This window comes from Castanea sativa, chromosome 1 (assembly GCF_040712315.1).
Source record: "Castanea sativa cultivar Marrone di Chiusa Pesio chromosome 1, ASM4071231v1".
NCBI lineage: Eukaryota > Viridiplantae > Streptophyta > Magnoliopsida > Fagales > Fagaceae > Castanea > Castanea sativa.
In genome coordinates this window covers 88049091-88068029 of record NC_134013.1, presented here as the reverse complement: position 1 = coordinate 88068029, position 18939 = coordinate 88049091, and the positions used below count along the sequence as shown (strand labels likewise).

Sequence of the window (18939 nt, the reverse complement as noted above, 5' to 3'; positions counted from 1 at the left end):
AAAGAATGACTTCTAGCAGTTGCATTTTTAATTGTCTATATAAGAAGTGTGAAGGTGAGCTAGAAACAGTGTAACCTAGAGTGCCTGCTACTCAAAGGAACCTTAAAAACCTGAAACCTTAACTTTAAGAAGGTCATCGTTAGAAGTGATTAAACTGAACTTTAAACATGTATTGAAGCGCAAAAAGAAAGTTTGGCCTCCAATGATGGCCACCTCCTAGTATTACATTAAGAAAGGAGACTCCCCATTTTAAGGGCAATTTTGTTTCTTTAACTTGCAAGCATTTCTTCACTCTAAAATTGATGAGTATAGATGCTAATCTTTAATTTGAATGACTGAATTATACTAATAACAAACTAAAGCAAGTTGCTACCATATGCTTTACCTCTTCACTACATGCCTCATTGTCCTTGTTGTCCTTTGATGGGTGTTCCTTAAACACCTTTTAGATTTTAGTCACCAATGCATTACAGCACATATATATATATATATATATATATATATATATATACTATGACCAGTGTAAACAAGTTCATTTGGGTTTGCACAACACAACTGAAATATAGGGGAATGTGAACAACATTTTCATTCTATTATGAGCATTGAGAATTACAAAATCATTAACACACACAGCATGCAGTCATAGTAAAGTTTGAAACTTTACCTTTCCCCGCCAACTCCGGAACCCGCGCCGCCTCTTGCACCGCCACCAATTCAATAAAGGAAGGGCCCATGAGTGCCCAAGCCTCCTCTAAAAAAGTCGTAAGCTTTTGAATTTAAATGGGAGATTAGTTGGCTGGTTTGAGCGACCGATAGTTCTTGGGCTTTTTTTGCCAAATAGTGTAATTTTAGGGGGGAAAAAAAAGAAAAAAGTAACAGGTCTAACTTATTTAATGAAACTGGGGTTTATCAAACTCAGGTTTCAAACATTATAGTAGTCTGATTAAACATAATGTTTAGAATCCGAGAAAGTAAAACTCGAGTTTTATTGGAACTCGAGTTTAACAAACTCAAATTCCAAAAAACATGCTACATAATTCTTCTATACTTTTTTGACCATGTTCTATTTAGCAAATTTTTTTCATAATTCTTAGATATTTTTTTGATTTATAGATATGAAATTCTCCTCTTTTTAATCTAAAGTATATATGTGTGTAAAACTCGGTCTGGATACTTGAACTCAACCTTTGCCCCACCCTACCAATAGTTCTGGTATCTCTAATCAAAATGTTTCATGTATTTCAATTTGAGGTTCCATTAACAAATACCGGTAATTATTAATAAACCATTTTAGAAAAGTTTTAACACCAGTTTTATGAAAAATATAACAATACATAAAAAAAAAATTAGTTACTTTCTTCTTTTTCCATAAAAAGTTACTAAAAATATATCATAAACCAATGTCATTAGGACATCCATTAACTTTTACCTATAATAATTTATTTAACTCAAATTTTAGTCACAAAAAAATACATATGAACTTTTTAAGAGCTCAAGAATATGAAGCACGATGTCATTGGAATATAGATATGCTAGACGCCACTTCTGAACTATTTAGGTGATGGACTCATCAAACCCTAATTGGTGACAAAAGCTGAACAGGTTATCAAAGATTGTCTCCATGTTGGAGGGCCAAACTGATGGATTGTGAGTTCAATACCCACAGGATTCTAGTTCAAATGTTGAACCCAACCAAATCTTGCTTGTTTAGAAAACCGTAAAAACAAGGAATACACACAACTGCAGATGGTTTTTAAAAAAAAGACGAAGATAGTTAAACCTTCAATGCGGTATAATTCGAGTCACCCACTCAATAAACTGATAGTGGTATCTCACCAGTCACCACTAGCAGTTAACATTCATCTGGAGGTTTTAGTTTTAGGTTTTTTTGGAAGGAGTCTGCAACTAGAGTGTAATGGGATTATAGTTAAACAACCAGAATCACATGTCAAATACCAAGAGTATAAACTAGTGATCAGTGTATTCTTTACTACCAGAATTTCATTAAGTTCATTAAAGTTGTAAAGTTAATAAACAAACATAACAGTTTGAACATGAATCCATGGAGGTATTCAGTGCCAAAATTTCATTTCCATCCCCATCAATAATCATCGCCTCTGGAAATGACCTCTTTGCAGGTTGGCCGGAGTAAGATGGTATGCTCAAACTGAGAGACATAACTGCCCTTAACATCGCAGAGCGGAGGATAAGGCTGCCAAAAAATAGAGGAGAAGAGTTAAGAGAGTACTTGATATCAATATCCATGAATTCTCACTTTTGAACTTTCAATTTTGAATATATCCATATATTTTGAGACAACCCAAAAGGAAAATGTTATCATCATCTATTGTGGGAAAGAGTGACCATATACAAATCAATTGGTGAGAAATACCTGAACAATGCCAGTATCACATAAATTCTTTAGTGCCATAAGGTATTTAGTCTCCCCCAGGCGGTCTAAATACCGTCTGCAGAAGGCCAATGTGGAGAAGTTCTTGTTAATTGTAGCTAACAGTTGCTTTGCCCTGGGCAACCTCAATGGGATATGACCCGCTTCAAAATTTTTCATGTAATGGCTGCACTCTAGATCTTCTCTGACATATCCTTTTCCTGAACATAACAACAAGCAATTAATTGTACTTCAGGTCTCAATATACATTAACTGCAAACTATTTCTTGTCAGATTTGCATCACTGCACAAACAATTACCAGTTGATGCAAAAGTTTCAATCGCAAAAAATTCGCCCTCTTCCATCTTTGTCTGCTCTCCTCCTTTCACAATAGGGACAGATTTCCCAGCATGGATCTGATAGCGCCCAATGCTATGTCCGTTCAAGTTTCGAATACTCTTTACTGCCAACAATAGCCAACGTCCACTTCATGTCAAAATATATCCACATGACATTTTAGAAATTATTTTTAGACATAAAAGATATCACACACTATATAATAACAGTTGCATCATACACACTGTGTATAATGGATACTCTCTCCATTATACTTAATACACACACACACACTTGCTACAGATGTCATACCTTGGTACACCTTTCCATTAATTTCAACCTCATATGATTCCATGACCTCTTGAATTGCAGCACCAACATCACAAAGTCGCACATCGATTCCAGATTCCTACACAGTTACAAGACTATCAGTAACATGGTACTATGTGGTTGGGGATTCATGACTTCCAGAGTTAATAAAAGCTGTAGCAGTGAGAATATACAATAGAACCCAAAAGAAAATTTCTTCATATGTTATTTCTGATGTCCAAAAAAGAATTAAAAAGATACAAAAATAGTAAATTAAAAAACTTTAGATGTAGCAAGAGACAGTGACCATTAAAAAAAAAGACAGAAATTAGAGAGGCAGAAAATAATACTTGAAGGTCCAAGTTTCTGGCCTACCAAGTGATCTTATTTGAAAGATATTGAAACAGAAAAGGATGAAGCAAGGGGGAACAGTGAGGAAAAGAAGTCCAATAGTTCTACTCCATTGATGTAGGTTGAAAAAGCGAGCACAATATCAAAATTATTTTCAATTTCAACATTATCTCAAATTAATTGGTAGTAAAGATAAAATATTACTATACCATATAAAAATTCACCGATCAAAGATATCAAGTATATTAGAATATACAAAATAAACCACAGCAGCATTAACTTCCTCTCATCATTATCAGTAGTTACATCTTACATCTTATTATTATTATTATTATTATATATAATAAATATTTCATGGAAGAAATGAAAAGAGTTTTACCCAATGACATCAGATGTATACAAGAATAAAAGCCAAAAAACATGTACAGCAACAACTACAACAAAGCCTTAGCCCCAAAAATTTTAGTGTCAACTATGGATTCTTGACTAATATGGATTCTTAACAAATTAGTTAGGGCTGGCCACGTTTATTCTAAAATTTAACACATCTAGAAATCAAGAAAACTCACGGGAGAATCTGGATTCAATAGTCTTTCCTCTCAGAAATCAACCTTTGGAATAAATGCTTCAATATCTTTACCATTGTTGCCCTTTCCTCAAATGTGCGCCCATTCCTTTCTCTCCAAATAAACCACATCAAACACAGATAGCTTTCCAAGTTTCAATTCCCTCTTTCCACTCAACTGACCTATCCAACATGCCAAGTGCTCTATCACCATTCATAGAATCACCCATGTAATTCCCACTAAACAGAACACCAAGTTCCACAGTGCACAAGCTATTACGCAATGTAAAATTAAATGATCCACATCTTATTAAAATTTCTCTCAAAATAATTCAGATATTTTAGCTGTCATCATCAGCCTTCCTATTCCCATCTTAGAATCTTAACTCAAACTAACTTACATTGGTTCCATCTTATATCCTCAAGCAAGCTTAAAAACATCTTTGTCAGCATCCTCCTCATCAGTAACAGAAGTACTATACATCTCAACTAATTTTTGGGGTAAGTATATTTCTTCCAACCTACTACATGGTGACTAAAATGAGCATCCATGTGTACTTTTTGTCACAGCCTATTTAAATGCCCTATTTAAAAGTTATGTAACTTGTTTAGATGACTTAATAAGTCATCTAAACAAAATACATGTGAACAAGAGCGGAGCCAGATATTTTTAGCTTAAGCAAATAATTGTATTGACACTCCAGTCAAGACAACCTCAAACTACAAACATACATTTTTTTGGTAAGTGACATAGACATACATAAACATATACATATACAAGTATAAGTGTGAGTATTTGTGTGTATACATAATTTTCTAATATTAAAGCATGTTATAACTCATAAATATACTGTAAATAAAGTTACCAACTTCAATATTATACACACACATACACACAAACACGACATCATTTATTAAAAGAACATATTATCTTCCCACATTCTAATGAGTACAAAAGTTGTCCAGTTTGCTATAGAAATGTACCCCAAAAAAAAAAAAAAAAAAGCATCTTCCATCAAAGGTATGCTTCCATTTATAATATGTACATATATCATTTTTAAAAATTAACATTGTTCACATGGATAGCCATTTCAACTGCCACCAGTTTGGAGGAAAATTTTGTCAATCTATTATTAACTCCATCACTTCCATTAAGCCCACAGGCTCGGCACTAATGGTTTGATATATAATAATACCATACAACATGCTGGAGCCTAATGAAAGAGAATGTAAAATACTGGATTATAAATTTTGATGAAACATCATTTGTAATCACTAATTCAAGCACCCAAAAACATGTAGGACCATTGCTGATCCTAGTTACAAGAGAATATGGTCAATTCTAAAAAATGTCCAAATTAAAAACCAAACTCTGCAAGACTTGATAAGTATAACTCTACAAATAAATTGAACAAACTTTTCAGAACAGACATTAGTTCAAAAAGCTATTCAAAGGTCACTTTTTCATTCAATTGTTGCTGTCGTCTTTTCATCTGTTAATGCAGCAAACATAAAAAAGAATGATCCACACTGCTAATTTTCATTCCATAGGGATGACAAACATGATCATATGTAACCAATGAGCAAGATTAACAAATCATTCGCCAAAGGGACTTATTGGGGACAGAACAGTACCTTGATACCTGTATTGGTTGCTTCACGAGAGGCTTCAAGTAGTGGATCAAACATTGGATTGAATGCCACTGTAAATGCACAGTCGACTATACACCCTGCATATCAAAGAACCCATGACTGACAACAGCCAAGAAAAATAGTAGTATAATGCTGTAAAGATAGAAATATAGAATTCTACCAACACAATAGCCAAAATAGAAAATCTGAACAAGTTACAGATGGATGGCATAGAGGTGGGCAGTACCATCGATATGAGTTCCAAAATCCAACTTCATCACATCATCATACTGAAGCACAGTCTTATCTCCTGAATTTGGGGTCCAATGAGCAGCAACCCTGACAACAAAAAAGAGCTCAGACTACATAAATGGTTTTATGACATTATGATCGAACAAATAAAATTCTCTCAGATACCAGACTCAAAATGTTTACCAGTTCAGAGAGCACCCTGTAGGGAAAGCGATGCCAGCTTGCAGACCATTCTCTGATATTAGCTTACGGACTGTATTCTCCAAAGTCTCACACAGGTCAGTCATCAACATTCCAGGCTTAAGAATACTTTTGATGTATTTCCGAACCTAATTATAAGTAAACAAGCTTCAATTGAATGCAATGTTCTAAAAACCAAACTGGTTACTGAAATGGATTGATAAGCAAGTCAATGGTCAACCGATTTGATTAAAAAATACATTTATAATTAAATAAATATTATACCATATATATATATATATATATATAGTGCTTACAACAAGTGATGGTATTCAAACCCAGGTTCGAACTAGGCAAGGCCATTGAGCCGCAACGCTCTTAGTATACATATGATAATCTAAATCTTATATTTAGATTCAAAAAGTAAAAGATATACCGAGTGTTTATTAAAAAAAATTATAAATCTGATTTTTTTTTGTTTTAAACTTTAGAAAGGAACCAATTTGATAAAATTGAACTAGTTTATTGGTTCATTGACCTGTTCAACAGGTAAACCAGTAGGTTTAATCCAATTCAACAAAAAGAGCATTAAGGAGGTGATGAATCAGACTGGAAATGAGCCCAGTTCATGGTTAAACCGGCTGTTTTGATCCAGTTTCTTAACCAGACTGAATGTCAAGAACAAAAGCTTCTCTAAGTTTTCCTACTCTCAACAGAATCAAGATACTTTTTTTACTCACTTTGAGCAGTAACATATGTAAATATTAAAACAGATTGCAACCTGACGATGAACTTCAGCTGCTCGGCGAACTGAATTGTACATTGGTTTTTCGAGGCGCTCCAACTCCCTCTTCTCTTCAGATGTAGTCCTCCATAAGTTACTGATATACAAGCACGAATTTTAAATAACAAGATCTTCAGTTACTAAAAAGGTAAAACAATATGCATGAAGTAGTGGTTCCAGTATATTGACTGGAACTTGGGACAATGATTGGACTAGTTAACACCCCCTTAACCATACACATGTATGCATAAAATCCCTAATTAAGGATAAAAATTGCCACAAAAAGAAAAGGCATATTCTGCCTTTTAATTTTTATGTAGGGAACCTTACTAAAGAAACATTTCTAAATAAGCGCACTTTGGACTCGCCTCTAGCCAGTAAAACCTACGGGCAACTAACCCCACGCACTGGAACCAATTGCTGGGTAATCCCAAGGCATTCACCCCAACAGGTTAAGCAGTTTATGCCCATGCCTAGGAGCAATATTCTGTTGGCTACAAATAGCCAACCCCAATTAAGTTGGGGTTAAGACTTAGTTGCATTGAATTTGTAGAAATAACATATACTCACTCGTCTTTATATTGCTGAATCTCACCCTCAGGAAACTCGCCAGAAGGAAAAAGGTCAGTAACAGGAATGGACGGAGGATCAGTCTGCTTGGGTAGTTCTTTCTTTTTCCTGTGTAAAAGAAGAGAAATTATATACTACCAAGTGAAAATGTACTTCAACCAGAAAGAGAGAAATTAAGGCTAGAATAAGGTCCTCACTTGCTTTTATTTTTCTTCTTTTTTTTCTTTGTAACTTCTGTAAAGAAATGGTTTAAAAATGCAAGGAAGTGCACATATTAGCAAAAAATTGACAAACTGTAAGTACAAAATTTCTGAATGACCATACAAATAAAGTACATATAATTAATTTTATATTTGATTAACTTACCAAGTCCAATCAAAAGAATACACAACAACAAATTGTGCCCAGGGAAGAGAACTAATTGTTTATCACAATTAAGATTCTTCATTCATAGGGGGAAGGGAGGAAAGAAAATATAAACAAAATGTACCCAAATTTTTTACTATTCCCCCTCGTTTTTTAAAATAATTTAATACTTCAAGGGTAATACTCCCTCCTCTCACATGAATGGTTAACCCCACAATGAACTTTACCTGCAAAATCCACTGTGTTGCAAAAGGGTGGATTATTATTCCGGGACTACTCAATAGCTACTCCTTATTGACTTTCATACATACAAAAGCCATTTGTTACAACTTAATTGGTAATGTAAGCCCACTTATTTTCTTAGGTGCTACTTAATTAAACCCAGTTTGTTCTTATCTCACAGAAATAAGCTATATACCAAATGCACATATAATATATAAAGTAAATAATACTTAACCCACAACCTCATCCTCCAGCTTAATCTTAAAAGGGAAGGAGATGCCATTGATTGACTCAATGATCAACTCTCTCATCCATGTTAGTTCTTAAGGTAACTCCACCATAGACCCAAAATCCTATCCATCCATTTTAAAATAAGTAGATTAGATTTAACTATGTCATCAATAATTCAAATAGATACAAAAAAGGTGATATAGTCAACGTTTGTTTAAGTGTTAATGAAATAGCAAAATCCAATCCACTCATTTCAAAATGGATAGATATGATCTTAAGAACTCCATGGTATTCCCTAAGAATTCCAGAGGACCCTAATCCGTCTAACCAGTAACCAATAAGCCTAATGACACAACATCATTCACAATTGCTGAGGTTGCAGATGGCATTACACTAAAGTGATATTAGTGGTGGTCCCATGTAAAAATGGCAGCATTGCACTAAAGAGTGGCTCTAGGACCACAAACTATTTCACAACTCTTTCATCATAACTTACACATGGACCCATCGTTTTTTCTTCACCACCCACAATCTGCAACATCACAGTTGTGGCAAAGAAGTTGTGTAATAATTTTTGGTTCTAGATTTTTTTCTTGCACTGATCACAACCTCCCACCCCCAACAAGTTGTGAAATTTGATGTGGGTTTTTGAAGCATTGATTGAAAAAGTACACTCTAGTTATGTATCTGTAGCTATGAGCTATATATGCCAATATCAATACAAACAAACAAAAAAAACCAAATAAAAAATGAACTGGTGAGGTTGCAGATTGTAATTCCTATACAATAAAAGTGATATCAGCCGTAGCCCCACGTGAAAATGATAGTGCACCAAGAGTGGTTCTACCATTCTAGGACCACAAACTATTTCATAACTCTTTTGTCATAACTCGGACAGGGCAGACTGTTAGTGGTTGCCTATCACTTACACATAAACCCACTATTTTTTCTTCACTGCTCACAATCTGCCACATCAAAGTTGTGGCAAAGAAGTTGTGTAATAGTTTGTGGTTCTATTTTTCTTTTTTTTTTGGGCACTAATCACAACCTGCCAACCCCAACAACAACAAAAAGTTATGAAATTTGTTATGGGTTTTTGAACCATTGATTGAAAAAGTATACACTACTTATGTATCTGTAGCTATGAGCTATATATGCCAATATCAATACAAACAAACAAAAAAAACCAAATAAAAAATCAATCTTTACAAACCCATTAGACTAATTTGAAAAGAAAAGCATCACCTTTATTGCTCTCATCTTCATCTTTGTCCAATGTTGAAGAAGGTTCAGACGAGGTCTCCTCCTCATTTCCATTCACAGCTTCCGAAGCACTCCCATTCTCTTCTTCAACAGCAACAACTTCTTCCGTGCTCAACTTCACCTCCACCGCCGCCATAATCAAATACCTGAAACACATTCAATCCAAAGATACCAAATTTCAATTTAACACCAAAAAAAAAAAACAATAATCATTGAAATATTAAAAACCCAAAAGCTTAATAGCATGAGAAGATTGAGAATTGGAACCCTAGGATTGATAGTGGAAAAAGACAAATTGTACCTATTGGGGGTTTGGGGTTTGGCTCTTGTAGTAAAGATCGAATTTTGAGTGATCTGTCCGTCAAAGATGGCGGATATGGAAAATATATACATGGGCTTCCATGTAATTTCTTGGAAAAGGTGAGGGTGTTTTGGAACATTCACACAAGAAAAGAAAAAACTTCCATATTAAGTTGTGACACAACTTAATAAGGAAGTTGTTTATCCAAAAAAAAAAATTAATATGAAAGTTATTTTTGTGGGTTGCTGTTAGCTAAAATGGTAAAGTTTTTGATGGTTGTATAAGAGATTTGAGGTTCAATCTCTGTTCACACCAAAAACTGATTAGTGTCTTGATATGATGATGAAGAGCTATCATCAGGAGCGGACGCTATAAGTTGAAATTCTCTAAAAAAAAATATAGAAGTTTTTTCTTAACATAATTTTTGCTTACAATTGTTGATGCATTCTTTTGAGATTAGAATAACGCCTCTTTCACATACTATTTTTATTATGCACAAATCATAATAAACTGTATTTAGGTTATTGTAAAAATTATTATTATGTTCCTAGGCTTAATAATAATGACGATGATAATAACGTTAATGATATAAAATGTGAGAAATGAATGTCACCCTGTTCGAGGGTGTTCACAAAAAAATTGAAAACATTACACAGTGAAAATGATATAAATATATTCACAAAATGAAAATTCATAAGACATTCTATGTGTGCTTTTAATTGCATGATTTATTTGATAGTTATGTGATTTATTTTATTTATTTTTATAGATAACTTAGTATTTCAATTGTTATCGTCGCAGAGAGTGTTTGAAAAGCTTCCTTTAAATGCAATGTGTTTGAAGAGCTTTCTTTTGATAGGTTTGGAGGAAATTTTTTTCTTTCTCCCCTTTTTTCGGGCCAAATAGGCTATTATGTGATAATTATGAATAAGAGAGGGCTAACAATTGTGTAACCCAAGTTTTACAATAAAAATTATTGTAAAAAAGTGCAAGGATTGCATTACCACAAAAGCAATTATAAGGTCAATTGTAACATTTTTAGTAATTTTTAAATAATGTAGTAGTGAATCCTTTAAACATATAACGACAAGAAAATAGAGTATAAGAATCTAGGAGTTAGCACTTATTAGGCCTCCTCCCAGCACCAAACAAAGAAAAATCACTAGGAATGAACACTTAGGCTGGTTGGAGTCAGCACAAGAACCAAAAAAAGAAAAAAAAAAAAAATTTCATTCATCAAAATCATTTCTAATCATGTATCATTGGACCATTTGGAAGAAAATGAACTATATGGTGTTAGGGGATATTGAACGACCTACCAATACCATGGTGATGAAGTGAGCTTTGAGCATCCATTCTTTTACTAGTGCTTTGGAGTTTGGACTTCACTGCTTGCTATAATTTTCTTTAATTTTTCGGCATTTCTAATACACTTGTTGTGACCTAGGTGCTGCTGTTATTATTATTAGTATTTTAATTTATATCAATAAAGCTTTCTTCTTCTTTTTTGAGAAGGATCAATAAAGCTTTCTTACAAAAATAATTTGCATATATAGAAAAACTAAACCCTAATTTTATGTAAGAAACCCTAATTGCCTTATTACAAAAATAACCTTGTTTCCAAATATTTAAATACCAAAAACCTAATAAATTATTGGGACCTAATAAATAAAAATACAACTGACTTACAAAAGTAAATAATACTAAATTCAAATAAAAATATGCTTGTCTCCTGCATTATAGATGTTTTGTCACTACAGACACAGAGAGTCCAACATGTCATTAGTGCATCACAAATCACAACACCTAGGCCGGATAACCAATAGACAGAAATTAAGAAACACTGATAAATTACAAAATATTTCCTTTCCTTAGAAACAAAAGTTCCAATAATAGTCGGTGTAAATAAGTGAAACAAATCTCAAAATAGGATTAGCACCAAACATGTTATAAAGTAATCACTAGCGCTAGCGGTATTTATAACATAATATATATCATTGCTAGTTGCTAAAAACTACAGTTGGTGTTTACAGATCAGTTTTACTCTGTAGCATACAAAGTTAAACCTCAAATTACAGGAAAACAAAGGAATGGAACTAGTGCAGGGAAGGAGCTAAGCTGCAGAGAGAGGGATTGGCTTCACGGTATTTTGAATTCGCTGGAAAGCTGTTCGCACTCTTTCTTTTAGACCTTCATTTTCACTCTCAACATCCCCAGTCTGTTTATCAAGCTCTGCAACATTCCCATCAACACTAATAACCAGCTTCCCATTTTCTCCGGACTTCACGTCTCCAAAGAGTGAAACAAGGAGGGCATAAATAACCTTTTCTGCCTTCTTTCCATTCTCTTCCTCAACTTTGATTGCCTCTGATTCAGCAACTACCTTGGGGATTTCACGGCTGATATTTAAAACCAAGGCCACAACAGAGTCTGAAACCATATCACTTATAGGATCGGATGTCCAATGCAGCGAGATGTGTTTCTCGGAATCTTGCTTAACTGTTACCCGTTCATGAACTCTAAGTGTTGGGACCCCTGACTCCTCATCCATTGAAGACTCTACACTCTCATATATCTGCTTAAGCCGGTGATTCAATACACTGAATGCTCCACCAAATGGAATAGTAATCCTCTGAGTAATGTTTGCAGTGGACAGCTGAGAGAAGATGTGGAGATCATCGGGACCCATTATCTGATATGTGAAGCCTTTCTTAACCAGTAAACCACTGACGGTTTCCCCCACTTCTGGTGTCTTTTCAGCAAGCCTTCCAATAGTCTTTGCCATTTTCTGAGAGTTGAAGTACATTTCAATAGACTGACAATTCTTTGGATTGAAGACTTTAATGTTACGATCAGCAAACTGGCTTATGAGTTTCTGTTTAAGCCTCCCCATCTCATTAGCTTCTCCATGAACAAGAATAATATTATTAGGCAAGAGCTCTTCCAAAAATGCACTCGTCTGAGCAGAGTCTGCATGGGCAGAGAATGATATGTAATGGACCTGCATGTTGAGAGGTGCAGTGAGTCCATTCATGAGAGTTACCTCCTTGGGTTCATTAAGAATGGTCTTAGCTGGTGTCCCCTCAACCACATAGCCAGGTAGAACACAAGCATTTTTCCTATCAGAGCACCACATATCGAATAGTTGTCGTGACAACCCACTTTGAAGCCCACCAGGACTTGCCATCACCACTGATGGGCCTACATCTTTGAAATTTTCAATGCTCTTTATTGGTGAGATGTACTTGAACACAAAGGGGTTAGACTTTGCTGCATGTTGGGCGCGTATCCTGTCATTCATTGAATGTATGTATGTCTCGTAAACAGACAAGCACCTTTTTGCAAGGGGAGAAGCATAATATATGGGAATGTTTTGGAGCTCAGGATGGTTTGACCAGTACTCATCAAGAATCAAAAGCAGTTCTTGAGCACGGCCAAGAGCAAAAACTGGAATAAGGACACGACCACCTTCAGATATGGTTGAATGAATAACATCAGTGAAGCGCTTCTCTCGGACACTCCGAGGTTGATGTTGCTGGACACCATAAGTGGATTCAATTATGCATATATCAGGGGAGAACTGTGGGGTCTCAGCAGCTCGGAGATGACGGTCTTCCTCACGTGAATAGTCACCAGTGTAGAGAACTCGAACACCAGCAATATCAACCATAAACATAGCAGCACCAAGAACATGGCCAGCAGTATAGCACCAAAATCGAATGCCATTAACCTCTACTGTTTGATGGAAATCGATAACCTGTAGTTTCAATGCTGTTAGGAGACAACTATGGAAGATTTACAAATGCTTTTGGGGTTTATAGGGTCCAACCATAGGGTTATAGGTTAAGATTACGCATAACAAAATGAATAACAATGCAAGGATTCAAACCTGGATATGGAAATTTATCAATAAACAAAGTAAAAATCAATTCAAAGAGCGAGGGAGCGAACTGACCCACAACTAAGTCAAATACCTTTTCTTGAATAAATATCTTACTCTTTGAATACATTTTTGCAGTCCAGTTCCATAACTATATATTTCATGACAAATTTTATGGCATTAGTTTATCATTTGATCAAGGTGAATCCATGTTGGAAGGTCTATCTCCTGTCCAGATAGACTGGACCTAAAGTTATATCATTGGGTCAAGAAGGTGAATCCATGTTGGGATTTTTATCTCCTGTCCAAATTAGACCTGACCTAAAATAGCCTCAATTCCTATGAAAAAGGGTAACTTCCATGTTAAACTAGGATGCATGATTCATGACGGCACTAACCATGGACAACAAATGCATAAACATGTGCACTTAATTTCTCTGTACAAACTAAGTATTTTAATAATGTTGCAGATTCAGAGCCAATACCAATTCTCTCTACAATAACTCTCATAGAGAGAGAAGAGGGGGAAGGTGCGGTAGAGAGAGAAAGAACACATACATATAAAGTAGACAAAATGTATATGATGCCATATTAAGATTAACTGAAATATAATCATATAGCCTTGTCCTCCTTGACAAACAATCATATAAGTAAGACACCTAATGTCGAACTAATTCCAAGAAGACCCTTGCAATTCAAAGGTTGATCCATTGAAGAGAGATTTAAAACACCACTTATATAGTCCATAGTCCAACATAAATGCTATTAATCTAAAGAGGTTCCAATCCTTTATCGCCTAAAGCAAGTGTGTGAGGAACCAGAATAGCATACTCATGTCCTGTAATGTGTGTTATTTATGAACAAGAATAATGACCATTTCCCAAAGAAAATAAGTATCAATTATATGGGGAAAAAAAGTGCTACAAAAACTTTCTACAAAAAAAAACTCAATATTATTTGAGGGTATCACCAAGCTCAAGTTTGGAGCTGATTCTGAATGAAGATCAAAGCCCTTTGGTGCAATGACCATTGGGAAGAATAAGGAACAGGTTCTCCACATTAAAAAATATGTATTATACAGGGGAATCAGCACAACGTGGATAGAACTTACCATAAAAAACTATATGGAATGACCAGAAACAAAAAATAAACATGTAGAAACCTGACCAAATGACCATAAAAACGTAAATATCAAAGAGTTAATACAGTTTAGGACAAAGTGTGCATTGAAATAACTTCAGTCAATATAAAATATAGAGCCAATTTGGGCAAAAATAAAAACCTAGAGACCAACGGGAATTAAAAATTGCATAAATGATAAAACACAGACCTCAATTTTATCCATGGAGCGATTGATGTCCTGTTCATTATACAACATATCTTCAACTGAAACTTTGCTGACTTTTACATAATCAGTCAACAGCAACTTGTAGATCGCCTTTGTTGGATAAGTCATGAACACCCGACCTTTGAAGGTGGTCTAAACAAAATTTCAATATATTAGTTTCCCATGGAAAAAGATCCATACATAACACCTATGTTAATTCACAAAGAAAGCAAGAAACCTTCTCCAGAAAATAAGGTAGGGATGCTGCATGATCCAAGTGAAAGCTGAGAGCAGAAAGCATCACTTTGTATTAGATTTGAGGATCAACACCATTGTCATCAACATTGTTGAAAAACACAAATACAACAGCAGAACGAGAACCAATTGAAATATAGAGAGGGAACTCTATGGACCCCATGATTCCTTAACTCCATAACAGGGGAAAGAAAGAAAGATGGTGTTAAAGTACCATGATTTCACTCAACCAAGAAGATTTATTGTAAAGTAGATCCTCTCTGCAATAAATAATTAAAACAGGAGATTTGACAATACAATGCATCTAGTCTAACAAGCAACTACTCCCGAAAAACTCAAAACTTTGTTTATAAAGTTAGAACCTCGAATATAATATAAAAGAGTTGGTTGATAACCTAATATAAATTTACTAAGAAGAGGAACCCTAATGTGCACAGGATGCATAAGCAAGCCTATCCTAAAATTTACAATAATAACGAGTTACACTCTAAAAAGACAGAAATCAACAGCCAACAACAGAAATTGCATCATTGGTGCCAAATGTGTGAGATCACTTGAGCAACAACCTCATTTAGTAAGGCATTAAGTGAGAAGGAAAAAAAATACATACTGAGTGATGAGAAGGACATCAATTGTTGAAGGATCTATCTCATCAAAGTATGGCAAAGCAGCCATGCCCGAGTAAGCCGGATGAATTCCACAATCAAACTACCATCCAAGAAAAAGAGACAAACGAAAAAGGAAAAAATTAAATCACCATATGAAGAAAAACAACCCTAAACACTACTCTAAAAACCAAGTGTACATTATGTTAATGGCATACCAGGACAGTTTTCCCTTTATAGGACATGTACATGCAAGACCGACCTACTTCATTACCCGCCCCTAAAGGGGTTAGAATAAGTTGATCGTCTTCCCTAGTCACCAACGAATCCCGTCTCTTGAGAGACGGTTGTTGCCCGGTTGAAGCCATTCTCTATTCTTTACCAAGAATGCACACAAGCCCTTCAATCAAACTGCAAATTAATCATAGAAGAAAAAAAAAATAGAGTTTACATTCCAACCAAAGTAATTACTTTTTTTGATACATTGTAAGCCTAGAGAAATGCCATTTGATCCAGAGGTCATTGGCAATTCCAACTAACGCTCTGTTTGTTTCGATGTAAAATATTTTCAAATGTAAAATATTTTACGCTGAAAATATTTTACAGAAAATATTTTCATTTTACAGTGTTTGGTTGGATATCTGAAAATACTTAGGAAATCATTTGCAAGTATTTGTTTCCTGGTAAAATGGAAAAAGAAAATCTTCAATTAGAAACAACCCAAACTCAAAATTCTCACCAACCTATGCTGAAATTCTCAAATTTTAAACGCAACCGTGAATCAAAACACCCAAACTCAAATTAGCTATGAAAAAAAAGACAGATTTGCACAACAAAAAAAACCCAAATCTGTAAAAACACAGATTTGCCAACCAAAAGAAAAAAACCCAAATCCGCAAGTATGCCAGTGGAGTTCTACAGAATTTTTGTGACACAGGGCCTAGGTAGAGATTTGTACAAAACAAACCCAAATCTATAGGGCCTAGGAAGAAAAAAAAGAAAAAAAAGAAAAACCCAGATCACCAAACATAAATTGCAATTCCAATGCTTGAGTTTCAGTGGAGAGACGCTGATTTTTGCGACATCGACAGGGCCTACCGGTGAAGAAGAAGAACGGTGTTTGACAGTGGGTATTGAGCTTTGATTCTCGCGGTTTGTCAAAACGGGCTGAGGTTTGAGATTGTCCTCACACACAGCGGTCACCGGAGTTGTCGCCAGAGATGAGTGAAGTGGGCGGCATTGTAGGTGGTGCTCTTGCTAGTGGGTGCTCTAGGTCTGGCTTGGGTGAGAGTTGTGCAGTGGCTGGACTGTGATGTCTACGCATGAGAGATTGCAAAATATATAAATAATTCATCAAAATAGTTTTTTTTTTTTTCCCCCTAAAAACCACTATGGCGATTGACAGAGGGTGCGAAGCATTTGAAGAAAATGAGATATTTGTATCGTAAAAACAGTTTTCTCGGAAACCAAACAGAGAGTTTGAAGTAGTTCAAGTGGTAAGAAAAGTTCCGAATAGGATATCGGTGACCTAAAAACAGTAAAATTACAGCTGAATCTTAGCTCTGAAAAACCAAAAAATGAAGAGATTACAGTGAAAGAGTTAGTGCAATTCAAGCAGAGAAAATAAATTACAGTGACCTAGAATTTCTATTAATGAAGAAAAGCTGAGAGAGAGAGAGAGAAAGGAGCTTACATTTTTCGAAGATTTAGGAGAGAGAGAGAGAGCGCTAAACCCTACTTTGAACAAAAGGTTTCTGAAACTGGACCGGGTTTGGGTTCGGGTTTGAGGGTAAAAAAAGAAAAGTCGACCACAGTGGGAGTCGAACCCACGACCTTCTGATCCGAAGTCAGACGCGCTAATCCACTGCGCTATGCGGTCTTGGTGTGAACATGACTGAGAATTATTTTATATATTTCAGTATTGCACTTCTTTTCCCCAAGGAAAAATTTGCCAAGCAGTATAATTCTGAAAAAAATTTTAGGTGGATGGCATTTGTTCAAAGTTTATTAGTTAGTTGAACTCTTTTTTAAAAATCGAGTATAGTAAAATCGACTTCCAGCCAAAATCGAGTTTAATATACTCGACTTCCTATCGGAAATTAGCTCTAAGATGGATAAAAAAGGAAGTTAAGTATAGTAAACTCGATTTTGGCTGGAAGTCGATTTTGCTGTACTAGATTTTCAAAAAAAAGTCTAACTAACTAATAAACTTTGAACAAATTTTGGCCATCCGCCTAAAATTTTTCCAATATTATACTGTTTGGCAAATTTTGTCTTTCCCCAAGAAGAGCTAATAATTGATAAATCTGTTTGGCATCCAGTAATTTTACTAAAACTGAAATTTTTTTTGCTAAAAGTACTGTTGATAAAGATAAAAATTAGTTGAAATAATATAGTGGGACCCATAAATAGTATCAAAGAGTGCAGTGAGATCCATGAATAGTAACAAAAATAAGCTGAATAATAAAATAAGTTGACAAAATTAATCATGTCAAACGAACACTTTAGGGTCTGTTTAGAATCTGCTTATTTTGTTGAAACTAAAAACTTTTTGAGGAAAGTACTGTAAATAAAGGTAAAAGTTAATTAAAATAGTATAGTGAGACTTATAAATAGTACCAAAAAATACAGTGGAGCCCATAAATAGAAGCAAAAATAAATAGAATAGTAAAATAAGTTGGTTTTTTAAGCTAAGCCAAATGCACACTAAGTCCTACTCTACTTCTCTACCTCTTCTTTTTCCGATTTTTTTTTTATAGCTTTTAGCATGATTTTACTAATAATTTCATTCTGTGACAAGTTTTGCAAATATATCAATTAAGGAGCATCTGGAGTCTTAGAAACTCAAGTTGACCGAAGGAGCTCGAGTCCCAAATAGTGGCAATCAGATGTTGATTAAAATATCCATATGGAACTGGTGTTTGACAATGAATGCCTTTTTTTTAGATGGTGTCAGGATCAACGTCTAGCTATTGATTTGATGTTGCTTTTGCCTGGTGATGATGCTACTTGGTGAATTCGTTTTGGTGGGACATCAGATTTAATTGTAGGACACGTATTGAGAAATCAGATTTATTAGTCTGTACATTAAATTTAATGGTAGGACACGTATTGGGAGAC

At 34.9% G+C, this 18939-nt stretch overlaps 2 protein-coding genes and 1 non-coding gene across 5 annotated transcripts; all 3 read right to left on the bottom strand.

The window, feature by feature from the left end:
• Positions 1–1906: 1906 nt before the first annotated feature.
• Positions 1907–9876, bottom strand: LOC142618406 (methionine aminopeptidase 2B-like). The gene is made up of 12 exons (XM_075791340.1): positions 9753–9876; positions 9434–9597; positions 7567–7603; positions 7370–7477; positions 6797–6896; positions 6019–6164; positions 5831–5922; positions 5587–5681; positions 3039–3135; positions 2710–2853; positions 2393–2610; positions 1907–2212 (listed from the first exon to the last, which is right to left on the bottom strand). The coding sequence occupies exons 1-12, from the start codon at positions 9842–9844 to the stop codon at positions 2102–2104; spliced, it is 1404 nt and encodes a 467-aa protein (XP_075647455.1). The 5' UTR covers positions 9845–9876; the 3' UTR covers positions 1907–2101.
• Positions 9877–11601: 1725 nt separating this feature from the next.
• On the bottom strand, positions 11602–17626 carry LOC142618389 (cleavage and polyadenylation specificity factor subunit 3-I). 3 transcript variants are annotated; one of them, XM_075791314.1, is made up of 7 exons: positions 17513–17528; positions 16918–17135; positions 16038–16230; positions 15825–15922; positions 15198–15243; positions 14963–15112; positions 11602–13509 (listed from the first exon to the last, which is right to left on the bottom strand). In XM_075791314.1, exons 3-7 carry the CDS (start codon positions 16185–16187, stop codon positions 11866–11868), a joined length of 2088 nt encoding a protein of 695 aa, XP_075647429.1. In that variant the 5' UTR covers positions 16188–16230; positions 16918–17135; positions 17513–17528; the 3' UTR covers positions 11602–11865. The 3 variants fall into 3 exon arrangements, with proteins under 3 accessions (XP_075647429.1, XP_075647434.1, XP_075647443.1); XM_075791319.1 differs by lacking the exon at positions 16918–17135 and having other exon boundaries at positions 17513–17626; XM_075791328.1 differs by lacking the exon at positions 16918–17135 and having other exon boundaries at positions 16038–16219; positions 17513–17577.
• Positions 17625–17698, bottom strand: TRNAR-UCG (transfer RNA arginine (anticodon UCG)). Its single transcript has one exon. It is a non-coding gene; the product is annotated as a tRNA-Arg (tRNA).
• Positions 17699–18939: the final 1241 nt, after the last annotated feature.